Consider the following 26,198-nt stretch of genomic DNA (forward strand, 5'->3'; position numbering starts at 1 on the left):
GGGACAGAAATCTTAGGAACAATCCCGGGCTGAGGAATGATGCTTTGGGACACTTGCAAGAAACTGGAGTTGAGAAGGAATCCTCTTGGTAGGCCCTGGGTGAAGAGAAAGGCGTGGGCTTGGCTTTGACTGCCCAGTGGGACAGAGAGTAGCCAGGTGGGGCTAGAAGCCTTTGTAGAGTTAAACATTCCCAGACCTGGCCTCACCTTTTACTCTTGGAAGAGTTCCTTGTGCAGATTTAAAAAACACTTCCTGGGTCTTGGTTCCTCACATGACTCCTCTGTCTGAAGCAGCTTTTGATTTCTTGAAAAGGAAAGAGGGGGTCATCTGCCGGGTGCCAGATCCCCACCTGCCTCTCCCGAGGGAGAGCCTGGCCTTCACTCACACTGCAGCAGTCAGCTCCGGCCCAGCTCTGGCCTTGCTTCCTTTCCTCTTCCTCCCACCCTTTGCCCTAACCTTTCCTGTCCCCAGGGAACTGGTCCAGAGGTTTGGGGCTCATTAGAAAATACCTCTGCAGAGAGGAAAGGAACGAGAGTTGAGAATCAAACCATCATTTATCTTGTATGGGACTTGGAGTGTTTCAGAAATGGAGGGTGTGGTCTCCTCAAAAGGCAGCTTGAGTTATTTTCTCCACCAAGTACCTTGTTCTAGGCCAGACCCTGTGTCAAAAAACAAACAAACAAACAAAAACAAACAAACAAACAAAAAACCAAAAACACAACAACAACAAAAACAAAACAAAAAACAAAAAACCCAACATCCACCCCCACCAACAGACAAAATATGAGAACTTTAGGGCTGTAGATGTGGCTCAGTGGCTAAAAGTCCATACTCTTTCAGAAGACCCCAATTCAGATCCTAGCACCCATGGTAGATGGCTCATGATCATCTGTAACTCCAGCTCCAGAGTGTCCAAAACCCTCTTCTGCCTTCTGTGGGCACCTGCGCTCACACGTGCACACTTACCCACACATAGACACACACATCTGTTTTGAAACTATTAAAAAAAAAATCAGTGTGTAGTCATGTATGGCAGTCATCATTTTAGTAAGACGCAATGAAATTAATTTCCTAGGGCTGAGGAGACAGCATCAAATAAAGCACTTGCCATGCCTGTGTGATCTCAGTTTGAATCCCCAGAACCCATGAGAGCCAGGTGTGGTACCGTGTGTCTGCAATCTCAGAGTTTACAGCAACAAAAACAAAAGATAGTATAAAAAGATAAAAAAGCAGACAGTAGAGTCCCCAGGAGGTAATGGAGCCTGGTATACATAGGGTGAACATGAGATGCACAGAGAGAGAGAGAGAGAGAGAGAGAGAGAGAGAGAGAGAGAGAGACAGAGACAGAGAGACAGAGACAGAGAGACAGAGACAGAGACAGAGACAGAGACAGAGAGAGACAGAGAGAGAGAGAGACAGGGGAGGGGGGGGGTGAGGGAGGGGAGGGAGAGATGAATTCCTAGAGAAATGATCATAGTTTGGATGTCAAAGTGGTGTCAGGTTGCCGTGTGAGAATGACTTGGAGCTGGGCATGCTGGTCTACACCTTGTAATCCTAGTAATCGGGAGGTAGAGGCAGGAGGATCTGGAGTTCAAGGCTATGATAAGCTACACTGGGGATTTGAGTTCAGCCTGTACTGCATAAATCTTGTCTGAAAAACAAAGAGACGTCTCTAACTCAGGAATTTGAGACCAGAAGCATGTGAGTCGGAGGCCAGCATGGGCTGCATAGTCGGATCTTGGCTCTCCAACTTGAAAAAAAAAAAAAAAAGATTCTTGGACGATGGTGGTGGCTCACACCTTTAATCTCAGCACTCAGGAGGCAGAGGCAGGCGTTCTGGGTTCAAGGCCAGCCTGTTGTACAGATCGAGTTTCAGGAGGACAGCTGAGGCTACACAGAGAAACCCTATCTCAACAAACCCCTCCCCACACCCTCCAAAACATTCTTTAAATGTATATTAAAATTCTGCACCTCTCTTATTGGACTAGTCCATAGATTACTCGAGGCCCACACCTAATTTGAATATCATTAAAAAAAAAAAAAAAGAACACACTTTCATGTGTCTGATCAGCAAAAATGAAAAAGAAAAGAAAGTAGCAGTGGTAAGAAGCAGAAACCATTCAAGCCTCTCCGAGAGGGACTGGGTGCAGACAGACAGCAGCTCAGCACATGGGCTAATACACAGTGGAGAACACGGAAGTCCATGCAGGAAGCAAGCAGAAGCAGTCAAGAGATACAGTACATCCTGGCACCATTTTAAAATAGCCAGGGAAAAAAGTCAAAGCCAGTATGGGGCGTCTGCGTGTTGAAGGGGGAGATGTAGGGGAGAGGACAGCAGACAGCCTGTAGATGCTGTGATTTAGACATTATTCTGGGTGCAGAGCTCATCTATCCCGTGCTCCCCTTCTTGCCTTAGCAGTTATCAAGGCTCCCTTCTTCTCTCATGAGGTACCATAATGTCTCCATCACCACGTGCTTACAAGTCACAGTCAGAGTGAGCATGAAACTGAAGGTTGGCTTTCTGGGGCCTCCGTGCTCTCTGGGCATCTCACAGTCCTCTCGTCTCTTTGGCGGAATCTTCTCTCACACTCTACACTGTCTCTTGGTCGTTCACTGAATCTTTTGGCTCAGTTCCTACTTCCACGTTTTCCTACTTCCTCTTCCTTTGTACCTTCCTTTTCCTTCTTCATCACGGCTTGTTCATGAGACGTTCTCCCAGGTTAGCAAGAAACTCTTGTCTTACCCTGTCTGGGCTACTGCAACCAAACATCTTAGACTGGATAGATTATAATAATCTAAAACCTATTGACCACAGATCCGGTGGTAGTGAGTCCCAGATGATGGTGCCAATGGGCCTGGTGTCTGGTGAGGGACCTTGTCACTGATACCCTTGTCTTCCTCTATTCTCATGTGGGAACATGCTCCTTTATGAAGGCCTCACTTTATTCTGGAAGGTTTACTATCATGAACTAATCTACTGTAAGGCCCTGTTGTTATTGTTGGTTTTATTTTCATTGCCCAAGAGTTAGATTTCAACATAGACTTCCTGTAGAAACTCCCACAGTCCTTAGCAACCTGTTTCCTCAGCATTCTTACATCCAGATTATTCCCATCCACTGTTCTAATATTCCTTTCTCACTATTGGAGACTCAGGATGGAGACGATCGGCACCAAACACTGTAGAATTCCTTAGAACCATCTCCTCTCATCTCTAATCCCTCTTGACGCTTAAACATGACTTCTTTCAGCTCCAGAAATCGTGAACTATGAGCCACTGGGACTGGAGGCAGACATGTGGTAAGTGGTGGCCCGGGATCCTCCCAGGGGCAGAAGGCCCTAGCCCCTGTTTTAGATGGCATTGCCCTTCAGTGTTTAAACCCTTAGTCTCCAGGAGCAGTAGCTGTGCAGTGTCAGCAGGCGAGGGGCTGGGGCAAGTGCAGGCTTATCCTGGGTCAGCCTCAACTGGGGTCTCGAGAGCAGTTAAGTAAGCTCCATTGGTCCATCCATCAACCGTTCCACAAGAGCATTCTATGTCCTAGGCCTGTGCTGGCCTAGTAATTCTGCTGTGGTAAATTCTTTACTTGTTTTCTTTGACCACTGCTTTACAGTTGGTGCGGCTCCTGACCCCGCCCTCAGTCCTGTGAGGTTGTTTCTTATTCTTGAGTGTCCTCATTATATAAGGAAAGGGGGCTCGTGGTTAAGGGACACGCCTCGAGGACTGCGTCTGCAAATTCAGAAGTCAGACCCTGAATCTGGGTCCTTGACTCAGTGTGCAGAGAGTGAGGATCCTAAATGCGTTCTGTCTGTTGCAGAGTGGGGTAGGGAGGGGTAGGACTTGAGATGGCATTCAGAGGCCACCTGGGGGAAGCGAGTGACCCCCTGGAGGGCCTGACACATCCACTCTTCTTTACAGGAGCATCGGAGTCATCACCTACATCCTGTGAGTATTTCCAGTTTTGGGCTGAAGCCCTGCTCAGCTTTAGGAAGAGGGAGAGGGGGCAGGGGGGCATCGATAGATGTGTTACATCCACACAGCTCCTGAGGCCGAGCGCTCTGAGCTCCACTTCCTGCACTTGAGCAGGGTTAGTGTGAGAGAGCTGCCCACCCTCCTACACAGGTCACGTCTAAATTTCTTGGCGGTAAGTTCGGGCCGCTCTGCTCAGCCTTTGGCTGAGATCTTTACTTCACCAGAAGCCTTGTGACAGCCCCAAGGATGCCTGCACCTGCCCTCTCTCCTCTCTTCTCATCTCCAGGTCACTTTCCCTCCCTCTCACACTTTCCTCCCCCTTTCTTTCCCCCTTTCTTGCCCCCTTGTATCCAGTGGCTTAAGCCAAGATTTCCTGTGTAGGGTTTTGTTTGTTTGTTTTGTGGACGTCACGTGGGGCAGGATACCAGTGCTGTCTCTTTCTGTCTCTGTGGCCGTGGACAGGTATTTAACCTTTGGACCTGTTTTTCTTATCAGAAAAAATAGGAACTACAGACTCTCTGCCATAGGAAGTAGGGCGGGAACAGCCACTGTGGACACATTTCCTAGGCTCTGCTTTGGCACACAGGGCAAGTTGGTAGATACTCAGTCCCCAGTGCTTCCAAGAGGTTGCCCTTGGTAGCTCACATGGAGAATGACATTTTCATGGCATTTTTGGGGAGGTGAAAGTCAGCCCTTGGCCAGGGCCAGTGTTCCACCACCAAGGATTGTTCCTAGCAGTGTAGGCTGGGAGCTACACTGTGACTCCTGTAGTACAGCTGAGGCCCTCAACTCTGCAAGCCTTTTAATACCTACCCTGGCCCAGACCCCACCCACATCCATTAAGTCAGAATCACTAGGGTAGGGCCATGGCCTCAGTGCCTTTTTAACCACCTAGCTGGATCGGACGCAAAGTGAACAGCCATTTCTCTGTACTCCCAGAGCCAGGGAGCTTGTTGCCTATTTTTTTTTCTTAAATCTTGGGTTTCTTTAGAATTCTAGTTTCCATATTGAACTATTAAGGAATTCTACAGCACACACAGTGTTCTTATGACTCCTTGACCTTGATGAGACTTATTTTATTTTGTGTTACTTTTCTTTGTTTTGTTTTATTGTGTAGCCCTTTGATTATTTATTTTTGTGGTACGAGGAGTTTGAAACTAGAGTAATTGGACATAAGCCAGGCAAATGTACTACTGCTGAATTATATCCCTGGAATTCCTTAATTATTTCTTCTTCTTCCCCTTCCCTCCTTCCTCTTCCCCTTCCTTCCTTCCTCTTCCCCTTCCCCTTCTTCTCTTCTTATTCTTATTCTTCAATCTTATTCTTACTCTTCCTTTTCCTTTCCTTTTCTTTCTTTCTTTCTTTCTTTCTTTCTTTCTTTCTTTCTTTTTTTTTTTTAGGGACTTGGGACTCATAGAGGGTTATTATGTTTTTTGACAGAGACACACTCGATTGCACAGGCTAGCCTTGGGCTTGTGATATTCCTGCCTCAGTTTCCCCACAAGCTGGGATTATAGACCTCGTGTCTGTTGCCTAGACAGTGGTGGCACAGGCTTTTATTCCCAGCACTCAGGAGGCAGAGGCAGGTAGATCTCTGTGAGTTCAAGGCCAGCCTGGTCTACAGAGTGAGTTCCAGGACAGCCAGGGCTATGCAGAGAAACCCTGTCTCTAAAAACAAAACAAAAACAAACAAAAAGAAAGGAAGCTTGTTCTGTCAGAAGTACTCTGTGCAAGCACTCAGGATACTGACATGGGTGAGAGTTGGATTTGCTTGGCCTGGGCTCTGTGTCTGTGGGAGCAATGGTTACAATGGAGTTTTGAACACATTTCTGTGGAACAGAGAAGGATTTGAACAGACAGGTAGATGGATTTGAACTAGTAGCTGTTAGCATTCTTTTTTTTTTTTCTTTTCTTTTCTTTTTTTCGGAGCTGGGGACCGAACCCAGGGCCTTGCGCTTGCTAGGCAAGCGCTCTACCACTGAGCTAAATCCCTAACCCCAGCTGTTAGCATTCTAAGCTCCACCCCCACAGTTACCTGGCAACAGCCAGGTGTGCCTGACACTGTAAAAGGGGCTGCTGGCCCCTCCTCACTCTCTTGCTTCTCTCTTGCTCTCACCCTCTTCCCTCTTTGTCCCTTCTCTCCCCATTCCCTTCCCCCTTCTCTCCACATGCTCATGGCCGGCCTCTACTCCTCTATTTCTCTACCTCCCCCCCCTGCCTTTCTCTGCCCTACTACCCTCTTAACTCCCCTCCCCATGCACTGAATAAACTCTATTCTTTACTACACAGTCATGTGGCTGGTCCCTCAGGGGGAAGGGATGTCTCAGCATGGACCCGCGGGGGCACCCCCTTTCCTCATACTTCACCACACCTCCATAGAACATAATCCCCCCCTTCTTTATCTTTTTATAAACACATCAGTAGCTATAGGATGGACTGGATTCCCCCAGGTAGGAGAGAAGAGATGAGGGAGGACACAGCACACGTGGCATAGACCAATTTCTGGTCTTATGGAAACGGGAGACTTAGGACTCATAGAGGGTTATTATGTTTTATCCATGCCATAAATAAAGATTTATTTCTATCTAGAGCCACTAGTATGGATCAGGGTTATACAAAGCATCTTATCTATTTCTTATGGTGCTCTGGACTGGTCCCAAAGACTTTATACATGCTAGGCAAGTGCTCTACCCATGAAATACATCCATATTCACGGACTGTTCGTTTGTTTGTTCGTTTCTTGAGATGGGGTCTCACTATGCAGTTCTGGCTAGCCTAGAACTCTCTATGTATACCACACTAGCTTTAAATTCATACAGATTCTTCCCCTGCCTCTGCTTTCTAAGTGAGTGCCGGGATTAAAAGTGTGCACCATTCTACCCAGTCTTCCTTTGATCTTTTGAGACAGACTCTAAGTAGCTCAGGCTAGCCTTAAAGTCTCTTCCTCCTGCCTCTGTCTGCCAAGCGCTGGGATAACAGGCATTCACTGCCACAGCTCCCTGCCCCGTGTGTTTTGCACACATTAGTTCTTCAAGTCAATCATGTGAAGCATGGGTGGGAGCTGTTACTGTCTTCATTTTAAATGAGGAGCCAGCGTCTCGGAAAGGTAGAGGACTTTTCTCGGTTTACAGTTAATGAGTGGCAGAAGTGGATTTAAACTCAGAGCGTCAGAGTTTCCCAGTGCACCTTGCTATTCCCCAGTGCTAAGAAAGCAGTGACAGGGGTGGGAATGACTACCACGAGCTGTCTGCTAGATAGAAACAGCCTTTCAGCCGAGTGAGAATGTGTTAAGGGAACAGAAATGAAATCCAAAGTGACTCCCAGCACAGCTAATTGGTAAGATGACGTAGTTAATCAAGGTGGGCAGTGCATGGATGGGGTGCGTGCATCTTAAGGGCATATCTGCGTAGGGGTACCCAGTGCTCAAGGGGAATTCGAATCAAGAGTTGGTGCTTCAGGAGGTCATTGTATGGCAAGACCGCATCCAGCCCCATGGGGATGAAATGTTTCACGCCTCCTCAAGCTTTGCTCCCTCAGTCTGGAAGTTCTTCCTGGAGCCATTCTAACTGCTGACGGCCTATTCATTCTTTAAGATCAGCCACCCCATGAAAGCTGAACCTCTCCTACCTCCCTGCGATCCCCGGGTTCTTTGTTTGGCTCCTTACTGCACTTTACTTTGTTCTGCCAAGGGCTGTTTCTCTTCTTTTAGCTTGAGAGTCCCTTAAACACAGTCTCCCTGAGTCAGGTACTCAGTGGGAGGTTCAGAAAGTGAGTTGGCTTAGACAGCACTGAAAAATCTATTGTTTGGTTGCCTGGAGAGAAGGGCTGGGCCTTTCCCTCAGTTACACGGTTCCTTCTCTGTTGTCCTCAGTCTAAGTGGAGCATCCCCCTTCCTGGGAGACACAAAGCAAGAAACCCTGGCAAACATCACTGCTGTGAGTTACGACTTTGATGAGGAATTCTTCAGCCAGACCAGCGAGCTGGCCAAGGACTTCATTCGGAAGCTTCTTGTGAAGGAGACCCGGTAAGCGGATACAGTCTGGTTTCTCAGGTGCACATTCTTTCCTGTGGCCTTTCAAAGGCGTGCCAGTCCGCCCTCGCTCTGCCGTCTGGGTCATGTAGTCCAGTCTGGTCAGGTGCTGAGATGTGTCCCTGGCCGTGACTAGGTGTGCATCCTGACATTTTGGTTTTGTGCCTTCATCTTCTGCCAGAGTGCAGATGACCCTGTCTGCACGAGCACGCACGCTTATATGCTTGCACGCGTGTGTATTTGGATATCAGTGTAGCGTCTTCCCTAAACATATGCAGGATTCTGACTTGAAAGGTAGACTATGAACATTTTGAAGCGTATTCAAGCTGAGAGTGGAGGCAGAGCAGGCCCAGAGAGGTTAGAATAGTAGGAGACATGAGACATACAAATCCTACCTCCCCTTCAGGGGCCCTGTTGAGCCAGGAAGCTCAAAAGAGCTCTCAAAAGCTCAGAGAGCCGGTGCAGCACTGCGGATGTCACTTAAATCGCTTTTTCTTATCAAATGTAGTTTACTGGGAGTCATCTCGCTGTCCCTTTTTACGCAGAAGACCAAAGAAGGGGGATGGGCAAGAATCAGTGTGGTGAGCTATGACTCATCTGTGTGAGCATCAGAGAAGGGGCCTGGATGGGCAGGGGACAGGTCCACAGACCAGGGCTATGTCCTCTGACTTTCACAGACTTCAGAGAGAATCAGAGCGGGGTCCTGTGGCATGCAGAAGGGTAGGGGCTCAACCTACCTGAATGTTGAGCAGTAGAGGACAGAGGAGAGAGCTGGGAGGAAAACATCACAATGGACACCAGAGACTTGGCCCTGGAGAGCTGGCTTTCAGGGGGGTCTGGAAGCTCAGTAGAGGGTGGCGATTAGATCCTCCAGTGTGGGAACTGAAGTTGAGGGCCTGGGTAGTAAGGGTTCTGTCTGGATCCTTTCCCCAAGAGTATTGGAAATGCAGTCTGTTTTCAGCCACCTCTGTACCTGCCCTGCTTTGGCGGCGCAGCCAAAGGATGTCAAAGAGGTGGGACACTGAGTGCTGCTCCTGGAAGTGTCCTCAGGGGTCATTTCTGTTTCCTCGTTCTCATTGCAGGAAACGGCTTACCATCCAAGAGGCTCTCAGACATCCCTGGATCACGGTAAGGGCATGGTATTGAGCTCCAGTGAGCAGGAGGTCCCTCTTCTGCCACCAGGGCTGGCTGTGGCAGGCAGATACAAACGGCTGTTAGGAGGCCTTTGCTTGATCTCGGGTACTTGTCAAGGGTCCTCAGAGGGCCTGGGCTCGTTCAAATGGGGTTATGCTGGCTCCGTACTAGAGCGCTTGCCTCGCACGCATGAGGCTGTGCCGTCCATCAAGAGCACCACAAAAACAGACAAAAGCGAGTAAATTAGGGTTATGCCATCTGAAGCTTGCATTTCGTGGGTTCAGAGAGCCAGTGCAGCACCGCGGATGTCACTTAAATCACTTTTCCTTATCAAATGTAGTTTACTGGGAGTCATCTCGCTGTCCCTTTTTACGCAGAAGTCCGGTTGTAGACAGATCTCGGGTCACTAGAACTTTGTAATCAGGTGGATTTCTTTTTCTGACTACCAGGCTCTCACTATGGGATGAAATGAAAGCCAATCACTTCTATAGGTGCTGTGTGGCCTCGGGAATTTGGTCCTGAGACAGAGATCTGATATGGAAGGGAACCCGAAACTCTGTTAGGACAATTCTGTCCCCTGTTGGAGGGTCAGGGCAGAAAGCGAATTCCCGTCTAACTCTGTTTGTAGTGAGGGCCCACTGGTTTTCAGTCTTGACGTTGGTGTGAAGAGGGCACTGGGAATGGCGGGTACTTGGAGCAAGGCCCCAGCCCTGGTTCTGTGGACTGATAAGCTGAACACTCTCTGGACTCCATTAATTATTCACTGGGAAGGCCCATTGGGATGATCTTAGTGTAGATGAGAAGGGTAGAGGCCTATAGATGATAGTTCAAGTTCATTTACTCCTTGGAGGATAGGGGAGGGCAATAATCTTCCAGGTTGGGATGTGCTTATGGCCCAAAGCTAGAGAGCCCCTTGGGCTCTTTTCTACTGAGCATGCTGATGTCCTCAGCCTTCCTCTGCCACCATAGCCTGCATGTTTCAGCCCTTGAGTGAATGTTTTCAGAGCCTCTGCTTGTCTGTGTGAGCTGCTATTAAATTCTATGTGCGTAGACCCTCTCTAATGGTCATAGAGCTCTCTGACCTGAAGTGAGCATGCAGGCAGTACTCCTACGTCCCTCAGTGTCTCTTACGGTCTTGCTGTGTGTGGGAGGCAGTGCTAGCCTCACCCTGGCTCTTCCTACCATGTCTTGAAGCGAGCAGTGAATGCCAAAGAGGCCGTGTGTGTGCCTTCTGCCTGCAACTCGGACTGCCCTGTGGAACACATAGTATGTTAATATTCTGGTTCTTCTGTCTGAACACCTACTAGTCAAAAGGAGAAGCCAGAGTCCCTGAGCAGTGGAAGACACAACCTGCCCAGCTGAAGACCAAACGCCTAAGAGAGTATACCCTCAAATGCCACTCCAGCATGCCCCCCAACAACACTTATGTCAACTTTGAGCGTTTTGCTCACGTGGTAGAGGATGTGGCTCGGGTAGACGAGGGATGCCATGCCCTCGCAGGAGCCCATGATACCCTGCAGGATGATGTGGAGTCTTTGGTCTCCATCTACAATGAGAAGGAGGCTTGGTACCGAGAGGAGAACGAGAATGCCCGCCATAACCTGTCCCAGCTCAAGTATGAGTTCCGCAAGGTGGAGTCCCTGAAGAAGCTTCTGAGAGAAGACATCCAGGCCGCAGGGGCCAGCCTTGGAGGCGTGGCCAGGAAGCTAGACCATCTGCAGGTGCAGTTTGAGACTCTGAGGCAGCAGCTGTCAGCAGACATCCAGTGGATGCAGGAAATGGTGGGCATACTCCAGCTGGAGAGTGGGAACACTGACGGCCACGCCTTGGGCTCCGTGTTCCACCAGGACACCAGTGAGTCCCTACCAGAGCTGCTCAACAGATCACACACGGAGGGGATCCTGGCCGGCTTGAATCTCTGAGCACCAGGATCTAGTCAGTAGTGCATTCCCAGGGTTTTGTAGAAGCATGCTGTCTTCCCCTCTGCTGGTGCATCTAGCTGGAAGTATCCTGCAGGGTGTGTGTTTGCAGCCTTCCACTCCCTCTAGAGTTCCCCAGCCACTGAGGTCTTAGTTAGTTAGTGGACCTACTCCACACCTCCCTCACCAGCCTGGTTTTCTGAGAGAGTGCTGGCAAAGCAGCTGAGCTGTGGAAACAATGAGAAAACCTATCCCCTCAGCATGCCCTTCTCTGGGGGTATCTTCCGGGCCCCAGGAAATGCTTTATAACTGGGTAATGATGACGGATTGGCTCATCTCTCACATTCCACATGCATGGTATATGAGTGAAGATCTTGGATGGACATAGCTAGGATAACTTGCTCAGCAGGGTACCTTCCTGTTACAGAGTCAGGGCCTTAAAGTACACAGAAAATGTTAAACTCCTTTTCAGTTGTCTTCTCACTCATTGGGTTTTATGACTGTGACCTTACTGGATGCTTAAGGAACTCTGAGATAAGGGGCTGGGATATAGGTCAGTTTCTAGAGTGCTTGCCCAGCATCCACAGAGCCCTGGGTTTGATGCCCTGCATAGCATGAAGTAGTCTCGGTGATACATACCTCTATTCCTGGGATTTAAGAGGAGTCAGAAGGATCGGGAGTTCAGAGTCATCTCTGACTACATATTGAGTTTGAGTTAAAGGCCAGCCTAGGCTATATGACACCCTGTCTTGGGGTGGGTCAGGGCTCTGTGAGCGGAGAATAAGGACAGTATTATTACTGTTCATTTCCCATAACTGATGAAGAAGTTGACACAGAGATGGCGAATTGGCATAGGAGCGTTCACCGCCAGTTGCCTTCCCAGGGTGTTCATCTTTGAGGTGCGGTACGGAGGAAGAAGTTTAGTGAGGTTTAGCTGTAAATATCCATCTTGATATTAGAGTTCAGATCCCAGAGGCTAAGGGTCTGACTTTATATTGAGGATGAAGACAAGAGACATACAACAAGGATGTATTTATTCCTGTATAGTAGGCCAGTGGGCCTTGAAGCCTGGAAACCCCAGAGAGCTTTGAGAAGCACAGGGCTCATTGGTCTCTTCTAGCTCCCAAACTTTGAGCATCATGGGGATAGCGTGATGTCATCTCCCCTTCCTAGGAGGAAGGCCAATGCATCCATGCAGACAGCACATAGACTATGGACCTTGGACCCCACATGGAGCTAAAAGCTTGGGACTAGGGGCCAACTGCATCACTTCAAGTACCTCCATAGCCTCACAAAATACCCATCAGATATTAAAATTAGATATTATCCCCAGGTTAGGGAGGAAACCAAGAAAGAATGTGACTTGTCCTGTGTCACATTAGTGATAACAATGGGAGCCTTCTGGTGAGTCTGTCACCCTTCCTGATTTCCTTAACTACGTGGACTTTAGGAATTGATTCTGTGCTTGAGGAGGTGGATGGTACCCAAGCTCCATCCATTCAGACATAGTTAGCGGGACCTGCCAGTTTCAAAAAAGTCGACTCGAGTCTGGGGATGCGATGCTATGTAACATCAGGTCAGTTTTCCTTGGAGTTCTCAGTTAAATGGTAGATTCTAGCATTACTCAAGAATTATACAAATGAAGAACTCCAGCTGGTTCCTATGCTGTGAAAGAGAAGGGGGCAACATTGTAAGGCCTGGAGAGATCGATGGAGGGAGGAAGGGAGGGGTGTAGAGATAGATACATGATAGATAGATAGATAGATAGATAGATAGATAGATAGATAGATAGATAGATAATTGGGTTGATCTGCTTAGGCAACTATGTATGGAGGACATGGGCTGTGGTCAGCTAAGCAAACCCGAGAGAGAGCTGTCCCCCATAGACTGTCATGCCACGTAGACTGTGATGATGAGAAGGGAATGGAAGGAAAATCAAAGGAGAGAGAATGGTATGTACAGTACAGATAGCAGGTATGTACACTGCAGGAACAGGTATGTACACTGTAGAGAGCAGGTATGTACACTGTAGAGGGCAGGTGTGTACACTGTAGAGGGCAGGCGTGTACACTGTAGAGGGCAGGCGTGTACACTGTAGAGGGCAGGTGTGTACACTGTAGAGGGCAGGTGTGTAGGGCAGGCGTGTACACTGTAGAGGGCAGGCGTGTACAGTGTGTACACTGTAGAGAGCAGGTGTGTACACTGTAGAGGGCAGGTGTGTACACTGTAGAGGGCAGGTGTGTACACTGTAGAGGGCAGGTGTGTACACTGTAGAGGGCAGTGTGTACACTGTAGAGAGCAGGTGTGTACACTGTAGAGGGCAGGTGTGTACACTGTAGAGGGCAGGTGTGTACACTGTAGAGGGCAGGTGTGTACACTGTAGAGGGCAGGTGTGTACACTGTAGAGGGCAGGTGTGTACACTGTAGAGGGAAGGTGTGTACACTGTGGAGGGCAGGTATGTAAAGTGTAGAGCGAGCTGAGGAAGAGCAGAACCAGCAAGGCCTGTTGAGTTCTACCTTTGCTCCCAAGGTCACCAGAAGCCATTAACAGGTAGAAATTCTCAGCAGGCAGCACAGACTAGATTTTTATCTAATAAACTCATTCTCTAGAATCCTTGTTTAAAATTAGCAAGCAGGATCATTTAAGGTATCACATATAATAACTGAAATAGAAACTATTTTAATCAAGTATAAGAAACCACAATTTTAAGATGCATGGTTATTTCACAGACAATTTAGGAAGAAAATCATCCTATCATGGGCAGTCTTGTAGGAGATGCACAGGGAGAGGGCAAACAAGAGACAGCACCACCACACAGAAGAGGGTGGCAAACACACCCGGCTCAACTTTGACCCTAGGTAGAGACAGTAAAACATGGAGGAGGAGGCCTGGCTACGTTTGCAACATTGCTCTGGGTTTGGGCCACTTGGTGTGAACCAGAAGAATTTCAAGCATGGACTGCTGTGGCCCACAGTCGAAGGCTGGGTGGCCCCACCTGACTCACTGAGGCTGTACAGTCTTCTCTCCCGATGACCTGCCTCACTTCAGGCCCACGGTGATGAGATGCTGCATTGATTGGGAGTTGCTGATGATGGCTGTGGTTTGACGTTGCACATCCGGGGATGAAGGAAAGGCTGCAGAACCCTGTGCCTGCACTAAAGACAAATGACTCCACGGATGCTTCCAAGTCCCGTGTGCCCTGTTCACATACGTGTTTGGTACAAGACACCACGGATATTAAAGGTCCTTTTGGGTGCATCAACAGAGCCTGACATTTATATTGGGTTTCCTAAAAAGAGAACGGCCATGGGTGCAAGCATGCTGGATGAACCTTCTCTGAAGGCCAAAGTAACTGCAAGAAGATTTAAGTGATGGCCATGATTTGATTAGGGAGTCTGGGAAGGGAGAGAGAGCTGGTTTTCTTGGGTTTGTGGAATCTGCTACTCTGTTCATGCCGAAAGGGTCCTCGGAGGGGAGCTCCCCAGAACTCTCCCTGTACAGCAGTTTATGGGGTGGCACTTATCCAAGGTCACACAGCTGGTCAGCCTCTGGCCGGGCTCAGAGCCATAGTGGTTTCCTTCCTTGCACTGAAATTCTCCTCTGTGTTCAGGGCTGGTCATAAGTACAGCGCCTCCTTACCTGTTTCATAACCGGAGTCTTAACTGGACAAAGACAAAGTTAACTACGAAAAGAGCCCAGAGACTTTCGGGGAACTTAGAGGAGTCTGTGACCTTCCTATGCCACCCGACACACAAACTCCTTTCTCCTAAGGTATCACAACCTGATGCGCCGGGGTGACTGAGGAGACCCGGGAAAGGAGTGCAGTCAGTGACCCTTGCTCCTTATGGGCACACGGATGGCATTTTAATAGCCACCTAGAGCACAGAGCTGTCACGGCAGGATGGAGGATAGGGAGTGGAGTGCTTCACCAGGACCTAGAGGAAGGGAGCTGGGAACAGGGAGCAGCTCACTGATTTGAGCCTCTGTCACCCTGGGATACTTACATATGGGGGCACAAAATATGTGTACAGGTACATTTTATACATATGTATATGCCTGTGGAAGCCAGTGGTCAACCTTGGTTGTCATTCCTCTGGAGCTATCTTCCATGGCTTATTTTCAAGAGAGTCTCTGGCTGTGTCGCCCTGGCAGACCTGAGACTCACGATGCAGACCAGGTTGGCTTCCAGCAGAGATCTACCTCCTCTGCATTAGGATCCAAGTCATGTGCCACCACTCCCAGCTTAGCCACCTTGCTTTTTGAGACCTCATAGGGACCACATAGACCAGGCTGGCTGGCCTCTGAGCCCCAGGGATCTGCCTCATTTGACCTCCAAGGCACTGGGGATACAAATGCACACCACTGAGCCTGGCCGTTTACCTGGGGATCAATCTCAGGTCCTCATGTTTGTGCAATCAGCACTTTGCTGACTAAGCTATCTCCCGGACCCTCACGAAAGATTTTTAATTTACCAGACTTAAAGCTTGGCTTCGTGCTCAGCTCAAACATCATTTAGGTTGTCAGGAGGGCAGGGAAAGTGTATAACATATCCCTGAAAACCAGTTCCTAGGGAAGCTGGGAGGCAGGTCCTTGGGCAGGAAGCTGTCCTGTCCTGAAGCAGATACAACTATGGCTGCCCTGTGTGTGTCGGGAGGGGCAGCCGCACTTGGCAGTGGATGGTTGTGAAGATTCTGAAGACTCATGAGAAAGAGTTGGAGCAGAGCAGAGGGAATGATCACAGTGCGAAGAGCTAGAGACTCCTTCTCTGCTTCTCCTCCTGAGGCGGCGATGATGGGGGTAGCTTCCCTTCTCACAGCCCAGTCAGAGGTTGCTGTGTGCCCGGATATAACCATTTCATCACTGTCAAACCTTCTAGAAATGTCTGTGGAGCTGAATGGCTTTTCTCCTTTGTGAACTTCTTGGCCTGTGGGGACGGTTCTTGCCCTGGAGACTAAAACTAGTGGTGGGCATGTTGGAGTTGCAAAGGGGCCATTTCAGTTGAACAAACACCCATTGTGTTCTGGTTCTAGGGGGAGGTGACAGATGAGGTCATGAAAACCCTGAATGAGAGGTTGATAGGGAGAGATATTTTCTTTAATGATGTAGTCACTGGTAAACCTATCCAGGCTCATGTGAACAGACCTCATGAGTCTCACTGGGACACACACACCCACATACACCCACACACACACACACTTGTGCTCACGCACACACACACACACACACACACACACACACACACACACACACACACGGGGCTCTAGTTAGAAAGTGGAAGGGGATTAGTAAAAGAGTGGAGGATTAATGGGGTGTGTATGTGTGTGTGTGAATGTGATTGGAAATACATTATGTTCGTGTCTGAAAATGTCATAATGAAATCCTTTACTACAAATAATTAATGTATGCCAATAAAAACATTTAAAAATTTACCTCAGAGTGGAAAAAAGATTCAGTATCAGGCCAATGGGATCCAATCAAGCAGGAGGTAGGAGAGGCTTGGTAAGTTATCACTTAGACCAGTGGTTCTCAACCTTCCTAATGCTGCAGCTCTTTAATCCAGTTCCTCATGTTGTAACCCCCCAGCCGTAAAATTATTTTTGTTGCTACTTCAAAACTGTAACTTTGTGACTGTTATGAATCGTAAGTATCTGTGTTTTCCAGTGGTCTTAGGCAGCTCTGAGGAAAGGTCATTTGACCCCCAAAGGGATCCCGACCCACAGGTGAAGAACGGCTGAGTGAGAGGAATAACGCAGTAGAGATGTTTCCTGGTTGAGGCAGTGCATGAAGGACAGCAGAGTCTGTGGAGATCTGAGGCAGCTGCCTCCTCCTGTGTCCCTACGGAAGGCACTGGGTAGAATCTGGAGGTCTGTGCCCAGATTGGGCCAAAAGCTTGGAACTGAGTGATGGGTGGAAAGGAAGGTTACAGAGATTAAAATTAGTCTGTAACTTTTTAAAGGGAAAATTCTCAAGACGTATGTAGAGGTATGGAGGGATGGAATGGTGAGTTCCATGTGTCACACCCTGTTTCAGCAGGGATCCAGTCCATGGCTGTCACCTCCTTTATCTCCTGTTCTAGCTTCTTCTGAAGTATTGAATATACTTCAAGGCAAGCTTTAAGTGTATTCAGCTCATACCCCAGCCCCCGCACTTTCGAGACACCATGCTATATAGTCCAGCCTGACCTCAGCTTCCCAATTCTCCTGCTGTAGCCACCAAGTGCTGTGATTGTGGGTGTGTGCCCCCAAGCCTGCAGGATCTTTCTCTGGTGCCTTCTGCTTTTTTGTTTGAGATAGTCTCCCTTCTCCTGGATACTCATCAGGAAAGCCAGGCTAGCCCGTTGAGTTTCCCAGGGATCCACCTGCCTCTTCCTCCCTTGTCTCTGTGACTATAAATACAAATGTGTACACTGTGCCCATAATTTTCCATGGGCTCTGGGTTAAACTCAAATCCTCATGCTTGTGAGGCAAGCACTTCACCAACTGAGTCGTCTTTTCTTGTGTAAGCATTGTGACATCATTATGCCTGAGGAAATCAGCGATTCCTTTGTCTCCTTCATGAACCTAATCCACCCTCATGTGGCAAGGGTGTCATTACATCCATGTGGTTTGTTCATATCAGGACCCAAGCACAGTTCCCACGTGGCATTTAGTTGAAACCTTTATATTCTCTTAAGGGTACAGGAGGGAGAGTTTTGGGAAATTTTCCTTAGAGACAAAAAATTGCTCAGAAAACAGAAAGACCTGGTAAAGAGGATTAAAACAATATCGATGAACTGTCCCAAAACCTACCAGAAAAACGAGACTAAGCCAAGCACGGAGAGGAACATTTTCACCTTCTCCCAGTGGTTGGTGGCTGCAGGGCCAGCTCCTGAGCACCCAGGCTGGAGGAGACAGATGAACTCACAAAAATTTCACCTGCATCTTCCTGGGAAAATAGGTGTTTGCCAGCAGGGGCCGAGGCCCAGCCAGCAAAAGGAAGGGAAGAGGTACCCCTTGGAGGAAGACTAAACTGAGAGAAGGGAAGTCTACCAGGCCCAGAGTGACAGGAGAGAGAAGCGGGTGTTCCTGGCGTTCTGTGGAGTATGAGGCTATGGGGTGGCCCGGATAGAGGCTTGAAAGCTACAGTCTATTTGCAGCTCCTGTGGAAAGCCTGGTATGGAGAGAAAATCACTGGAGGGGGTGGCTCCTCTGAAGCCCACGGTTCCCTTCTCACGTCTCGAGGGTGGCTGCTGCAGCCGCTTCCTCTCCCTGCTCTGTGGCGCCACTTCACGCCCCCCTGGGCCGTTTCAGAGACATTCGCATCCGTGTGAACAAAATCTGACTGCAGCCACAGCTTTCTGTTTTCTTACCTCCCTTTTCGACATTTTTTTCAAGACGCCAATCATCCCTGGGAGCCCCGTCAGAGCTACCTGGGCTCCCTGATATCAGAGACAGACCATAGACCGGAAGATGGACACTCACTGTCTGTCTGAAGAGGGAAGGGCAGGAAGCCGACACAGTCCGTTCAACCAAAACAATGCCACATTCCTTCTGGGCATAGGCCTCATGGCAGAATCTTTCTCTCCTACTGGCTTTCCAGGCTGAGATGACTGCATCAGCCTTTGAGAGACTCTTAGCAACCAAGGAGCCCATTAATGAGGAAAGGCCAGCCTGACAGGTTCATAGGTTCAGGTTCGGTGGCCTTTTCCTTGGACTCATGTGGTTATGTGTAGCATATAGAGAGACCCTAGAAGTAATTGTCACCTCCTGTTGATGTCCCTGGGCACAGCTCCATGTGACATCTCATCAGGGCCTCTCTGCAATGTGAATGACACTGTTAAACCAGAAGGAAGTGGTGTTTTCCTTAATAGGATTTCCTTTTTCTACGTGTGGTCTCTCCAACTAGGGGTGTTGGGAATCTTACCCATCAGTAAGTGCTTAAGAATAAGTCCTTCCTCTCCCTTAGTCTACTGCTTCAGATTTCCTTATGAAAAACAATTACATTATGCCAGAACTAGGTTCAAAGGTCATTTATGGCTGAGTGAATTGCACCTCCAAATGGTATTGTGATTGCTGATCAAAGTACCCTGGGCCTCTTATTGATGGGTGTGAGCAGGTCCAGGTTTACAGTGTGTGTGTGTGTGTGTGTGTGTGTGTGTGTGTGTGTGTGTGTGTACATGTGCATACAAGTGCCACATGTGTAGAGATCCAGACGGTGGTTTTTGTCATGTGGAACCTAGGACTGAACTCTGGTCATCAGACTTGGCAGCAAGCACCTTTACCCACTGAGCCATCTTGTTGGCCCAGGTCCTGAGATTTCATTTTAGTTGGTCTTGTCAGTAGTTCAGGGACTCACTTCAACCCTACAATGAGTAAGCAGGAGCATTATTGGCTGTGGGAGGAGGGAAGAATGGCCTGCTGGTATAGACAAGGACAAATTCCAGTGTCCACAGGGTTTTTCCCAGCTGTGGGAGGCCAAGCGACATCCACAGTCTCCACACACAGCAAAGGAACACTTGAGGCTCTAGTGATATCAGAATCAGCAATATTCTTAGAATGATATATAAATTAGGATATTTGGGAGCATGGGTGAGGTATCCCTGGCATGGGCCTCCTGGCAGTGTGGATGGTGGTATACATGGCCTCCTTCTGGTTCCCGGTACCATGAAGGAAACGAGAGTGAGCTGGGCTCTGGGTGTGGTTAGGTAGAACCAGCTCTGAAGAGCCTATGGGTTGCCTCCCTTAGCTTCTTACCTATGACAGCATCACAGGCTGTAAAACAGAACAGAAAGGCTGCAGAGGCCTGAGGGATCATCCTGGACAGTTGTTCTTGGGTCACAGGGTCCTTTGAGAACCCACAGAAGCTATCAACTGTCCTTGGAACCATTGCTTGCCTGAACACACACACACGCACACGCGCACACACACGCACACACACACACACACACACACTTTATTTCCATAATTACTATATCAGAAACTGTTCAATTCAGTGGTCCTTAGTATTTTTACAAGATGATATGGTCACTGTCACTTTCTAATCCTGGAACATTTTCATTAACCCAGAAGGGTAACATTTTCGGGGCTGGAGAGGTAACTCGACAGTTAATAGTACTTGCTGTTCTTCCTGAGTCCTATTCCCAGAACCCACCTCGGGCACTGGCTCCCCCCGAAGCTCGAGTTACAAGCAATGGGTGCTGAGAACCAAACGCAGGTCCTTTGGAAGAGCAGTAGGTGCTCTTAACTACCTAGTCATTCCGCCTTCCTCTTTATTTTATTTTTAATTATGTGTATGTGGGGGAGGGAAGACACATGTGAATCCGGTACCCAAGGTGGCCAGAAGCGTTGTGACTGGAGTTACAGGTGCTTGTGAGCTGCTGACCCTGGGTGCTGGGAACTGAAGTCAGAGCCTTTGCCAGAACCATATTCACTCGTAACTGCTAAGCCATCTCCCCAGCCCCAGGAGACGTTCTTTCATAGGCACTCCACATTCTCTCCTGGGCCCAGCTCGAAACCTATCTAATCTGCTTCCTGTCTCCGTATTTTATCTTCTGGCCACGTCATATCACTGGAATCACACACAGTTGGCCCTTTGTGTCTGGCCTCTTCCTCTTACCACATCCCAGGCTTTATTCATGTTGTGTAATGTACCAGCACTTCACTTGTTTCTGTATTTACCATTCCTAGTTAGCACCCCATTGCATGAATATGCTACGTTTCGTTTCTCTACACATCGACAGATATGCTTTTGGGTTGTTTCCACCTTTTTTGGATCTTAAGAATAATGCTACCCTGGGCATAGGGTGATCTGCGATGTCCGTCACTCCATTGAGGCTGGTCTGGCTGATTGGGCAGGGACCCCTCTCCTCCCTCAGTACTCTAGGTGCATGTCTCCCAAAGGCTTGGTTAAAGATGGCTTTCCCTGAAGGGAGAACAGGTTCTCCTGTCAAAGGTATGTGAGCATTTCTGCTCCTCTGCTAGAACTTTCCAACACATTCAGGGATGGTGCTGGAGCTGGAGAGATGGCTCAGCAGGTGCCAAGCTGACTACCTGAGTTCACTTCCTCAGACCTACATGGTGGAAGGAAAGAACCAGCTCCTATAAGTTACCCTCTGACCTCCGTACACATCTGCCCTTCTCCCACTGATAAACAAATAATGCCATGGAATGAAAGAACGGGGCTACTCTGACCATTCACATACAACTTGCACTCAAATATACACCATTTTAGGATATCCACAGAATCCCCTAAACCTGTCTCTTCATTTAGGAAACCCTATTTTACTATTTTACAAAAAGGGGACAGTTAAAGGGAAACAGAGAGGGCTGATAAACAATCATTTTATTGCTGTTTGCTTGGTGATCCTGGATTAGGTATGTCCGTATCCGTGGGTTCATTCAGTCTCACCAGCCCTGTCTCAATATTATAGGTGAGACAGCCAAGGCACAGAGAAGTCATGGTGGGCTTTTTGCAGTCCAAGACTGCCAGGCAGTGAATGTCAACTGTGTCTCTGTCTTCCACCCAACCCCTGCCCCATCGCAACCCCTATTTCCTTCCATTTCTAATACCAGAGGAGTACCAGCGCCACACCTGCCAATAGGCATGCATTTCACCAAAGCCAGTCATCCCAGTGCCATAAAATGACTCCCTCCCCAAAGCGATACTGATGACTACTGCTTTTCTCAGTTAGAGATGGTAGTCATGCTAGTGTTTCTCTCTCTCCCTCTCCCTCTTCCCCCTCCCCCCCCTCTCCTCCCCCTCCCTCCTTCCCTCCCCTCCTCCCTCCCTCCCCCCCCCTCTCTAAGTCTGTGTGTGTGTACGTGAATGTCTGCATGTCTGTCCCTCCCTCTTTCGTTCCCTCTCTCCCTCTCTCTGTGTATGCGTGTACTACATTATAGTACATAATAGCTCAGGGACACTCAGGATACCTTCTGGGCAGTGAGACATTCCCACTGCAAGCCTTGCTGGAGAAGGTCAGCGGCAGGCTGAGGACAATGTGTAGTCCAGGATTCTGTGGGGAGGTGGGAAGCTGCCATTGAAGCCCAGTTGACACCGTCACGCTGTCGTATCTCTCAGCCAGTGGACAACCAGCAAGCCATGGTGCGCAGGGAGTCCGTGGTCAACCTGGAGAACTTTAAGAAGCAGTATGTCCGCAGGCGGTGGAAGGTGCGTCAGGGCCTGGGGTGAGGGGCAGGGGCCAGTGGGGCTCCCTGCTTCTCCAGATCTCCCTTTCAGCCAGCTGTCCTCTTTTTGATTTCCTCAGCTGTCCTTCAGCATCGTCTCCCTGTGCAACCACCTCACTCGCTCCCTGATGAAGAAGGTGCACTTGAGGACAAGTGAGGACCTGGTAAGTCCATGTAGAGCCCTTTGCTTGGGCACAGCTCCTGGACTGTAGGCGCGGAGCGGGAGGATATTAACTATTTCTTGCCCATTCTGCAGGCCCTGTCCTCTTCTGCCCTGAAGGCTGAAGTGTGACCAGCAGAGGAATATGTTTGAGGGACCATTAGGAACCCTTCCGTAGGGGTCCCTAACAGCTGCAACTCCACCCTACCCCTCCCACCCCTACCTGAGGACCAGCAGCCCCCTGAGAACTGTGGAAATGGGCCCCATAGACCATCCAAAATTTACTCTGGCCAAGTATAGTTGTGCACACCTATAATCCCAGCACTTGGGAGGTGAAGGCAGGAGGGTACAGGCGCGTTCATGAGACCCTATTGCAAACCACTCTACCTCAAAAAGTCCTTTTCGGACAATCCCAGCTCCTCTGTACAATGGGTGCTTGGCTACACTCTTTCCAACTGTCCCTGCTTTGTCTTAGACTGCCTGCATCAATAACATTTGAGATGTCATACTTGTTATAGTTTTTGTTTGTTTATTTAATATTTATAGTACTAAGGATTGAACCCAGGGCCTTTAATATGCTAGGCAAATGCTACACCATTGAGCTACACCCCGGCCCTTTAGTGTATGCTTAAAACAAGAGACTTGTAATGGAATGTACTCATCAAGAGGGTGGTGGCCTCAGGCTGGAGAGATGCCTCAGCCATTAAAGGCTAGGTTCACAACCAAAAATATAAGAGGGTGGCCTCTAGAGCCAGTCTTCCAGAATTCAGATCAGCTATTTCCCTGCTGTGTGACCATGACAAGGTTACTTGATTTCTCTGTTCCAAAGTGTCATTATTTGTAAAACGGGGGTAATAATACTTGTTACCTTGCTGGGTAGTGGTTAAATGTAAATGAAGACCTGTTCCTAATGCCTGGTGGGTATGGGCTCAGTGTGTATTAGGATTCGTTAATCCTGCTTAAAATTCTCCTGTTGGTATTAACATTTCAGTTGGTGGGGGTTCCCTGGGATAGACTCTCCCTCCTGATTGAGTGGAAAGAGCAGGAGTGTCCAGAGGTATAAATTAGTTCATATATTCCTTGCTCAGTAACGGGCTGGAAAGCAACCGCCTGGCAGTTGCCCTGTGGAAACTGGAGATGCTTAACACTGGGCCTGCACCTGAGCTCCCTGCCTATCCCTGCACTCCCTGTGGCCCCAACATGTCCTCAGGGGTCTTTTTCCATAGACTGAGCTCTTGTTTATTCCTGCTCTTGCCAGGACTTTGGTAACTCTAGAGGCCTTTGTGGCTGAGTCCCTCTTCTGGCCACCGGCCTCATGGACTGTGAAGGGAACTGACTTGGCTGGCTCTGAGAATCCCTGTTTGTCACCGTCGCGTTTACCCGCCTCACTCTTTCATTGTTTGGCTCTGACTCACACTAAAAAGTTGCTGTTCAGCAAAGCTTGAGTTATTTTCGTTGTCCTAGTCAGAGTTGGTCCAGGATGTATTGGCTAAGTTGATCTTGACCTCAGATTTCCTACTGGCTCAGGCCTGCATGGAGGGGGTGTATGACGGGCAGCAGGCATGGACCAAGTCTTGGACCTTTCGCCTTGATGTGATATAGTTGCAGAAAGGGATGTAAAAGAATTTAAATTTCTAACTTTTTCCTGGTATAAAACATAGTTTTTTTGTTTTTGTTTTTCATTGTTTTACTCAGACACATGTTGTATGATTTTTTCCTATTGAAACTTCTTTAATGTTTTTTAGAAAGATGACAGGACCTTCTGTTTAGAAAAGCATAGAAATTAAACATTTTTAGACTTATTTAAATCTAAATTATTCTTTTGATAGTTTGAATTAACTGCGGCTGGAGAGATGGCTCAGTAGTTAAGAGTGCTTCCTCCTCTTGCAGAGGACCCAGGTTTGGTTCCAAGCACCTACATGGTGACTGGCAGCCACCTGTAACTCCAGTCCCAGGGAATCCGACTCCCTCTTCTGGCCTCCCTGGGCATCTGCATGCATACTGTATGTATATATTTTATATGTTCTTATATGTGCATACATGTGTATACATGTATATATGTATATGTGTATATACACATACATTCGCTTAGGCAGACAAAATAAAACAAAACCTTATAAGAACAAAACACCTTCCAATAATAATAGCGATTTTAACACCTCGTTTAACACTTTCATGAAGGTAGAACTCAGAAGTCTTTTCCTTCAGATGGCTCTGAGGTGAAGCTTGCTGAAGGCTTGGTGGAGACCAGCTGAGGCCAAGAGCCTGAGATGATGGCCAGCCGACCTTATGGAAAAATTAACCACTTCCCCATAGACTGAGCTCAGGGGACCCAGAGTCCCACGAACTACCTTTCCAAGAGGCCTTGACTATTGACAGACACAAATGGTACCAGATAGCATTTTCACTGTTATAACTGTGCCCCCCTGCCTCTGTTTCCCCAGGGATGCTCCAAGAAGGAGGCCTCAAGGCAGCTAGTTTGGCCCCATTTCAAGTCCCCTTCCTATTCCTGTATGACAGAGGTCTCTGGATGGAGCTAAGGGCTTCCTTTGACATCACCCCCACTTCCTCAGCTTATAGGCCCCTTGCTTGACTTATATGAACTTGGGCTGCTCAGTGTGGTTGTTAATGCCCTGCCCTGGGCCTCTCTTTCTCCTCCCCAGAGGAACTGCGAGAGTGACACCGAGGAGAACATCGCCAGGAGGAAAGCCCTTCACCCCCGGAGGAGGAGCAGTACCTCCTAACTGATCCGGCACCTGCTTGTCACCAGGATCCAGATATTTTGTGTTCCTGAGCACTTTGCAAGAGAGAGGAGTCTGCAGGACTCAGAACTTTCAGGAGACCCTGGGAGTTGTGGCTGTCTCCTGGTGGGGAGCCTCCAGCATTCCTCAAGCTCTTAGTTCTCCAGAAAACTGGCTTTCATCTGTCCGCTAACCTCAGAAGCTGGGAATGGGTGTGGACTGAGGAAATGGATCTCAAGGAGTATCGTGGTTTTTGTTGTTGTTGTTGTTGTTGTTTTTGTTTTTACCACAGGTTAAAGGTCAGATTTAGGCAGCTTTCCTCACAAGGTGACAGAGTACAGAACCAACTGGGCTAGCAGCCATACCAGGAAGACAAGCCTACCCTATCAGAGTGAAGACTCTCTAGAGTGAGGGACCAATCCTGTGACTTTACCAGAATCCATAAGGAGTCAGGCTGTCTCATGTCAGACTGTGTCTGCCAGCCTCTTGCCAGCTCACTGTGTTGTAGTTTTTTTTCTCATTTTTATTATTAAACTTCTTGTTTATCTAATGCTTGGCTGTTTGGGGAGCTTTCTCCATCTGATTCCCTGTAGTCTAAGACCCTGCGGCATGGGGAACACTAGGATTGGCTGCTGAGTGGACAGAACCTCAAGAGGTGATCTGAGCAGTCTTCTGAGAAGGCGATAAGATGTGGTCCTTCTGCATCCTCCCTTGACAGTGTCCCCCTCCACCGCCCCATCACAGAAGGCTGTGATCCACCCACCACCGCTGCTGTCAGCCCTCCTGTTAGGGGATGACTTGTAACTCCTCAACTTCATAAGTTGAAGTCCTAGTCCTCAGCGTCTATCACAAGAGATAAAGTGATAAGTGGCTCATTAAAGTGGGGCCATCAAGGTAAACCCTACTATGATATGATTAATATCCTTATAAAAAGGGGAAGAATTGGGGCTGGAGAGATGGCTTATTGGTTAAGAGCAATTTCTGCTTTTTCAGAGGACCCAGTTTTCAGTGTCAGCACCACAAGGGGCACCAGGCACATGGTGCTTGTACATGCATGCAGACACATGTGTATACATAAAATTAC

General features: G+C 48.5%; 1 protein-coding gene across 2 annotated transcripts in view; it reads left to right on the forward strand.

Moving 5' to 3' along the window:
* The window catches only part of Dapk2 (death associated protein kinase 2), a 111,061-nt gene extending 85,397 nt beyond the window's left edge, over positions 1-25,664 (forward strand). The window contains exons 5-11 of one of the 2 annotated variants that reach the window (XM_032909716.1): positions 3,249-3,297; positions 3,914-3,940; positions 7,839-7,991; positions 9,080-9,125; positions 22,107-22,196; positions 22,294-22,377; positions 25,037-25,664. In XM_032909716.1, the coding sequence (XP_032765607.1) occupies positions 3,249-3,297; positions 3,914-3,940; positions 7,839-7,991; positions 9,080-9,125; positions 22,107-22,196; positions 22,294-22,377; positions 25,037-25,117 (530 nt within the window). In that variant the 3' untranslated portion in view covers positions 25,118-25,664. Of the gene's footprint in view, positions 1-3,248; positions 3,298-3,913; positions 3,941-7,838; positions 7,992-9,079; positions 9,126-10,438; positions 11,453-22,106; positions 22,197-22,293; positions 22,378-25,036 lie in introns of those variants that run through there. The other variant, XM_032909715.1, reaches the window with a different exon arrangement.
* Positions 25,665-26,198: the final 534 nt, after the last annotated feature.

Source organism: Rattus rattus, chromosome 8, assembly GCF_011064425.1.
Source record: "Rattus rattus isolate New Zealand chromosome 8, Rrattus_CSIRO_v1, whole genome shotgun sequence".
Taxonomy (NCBI): Eukaryota; Metazoa; Chordata; class Mammalia; order Rodentia; family Muridae; genus Rattus; species Rattus rattus.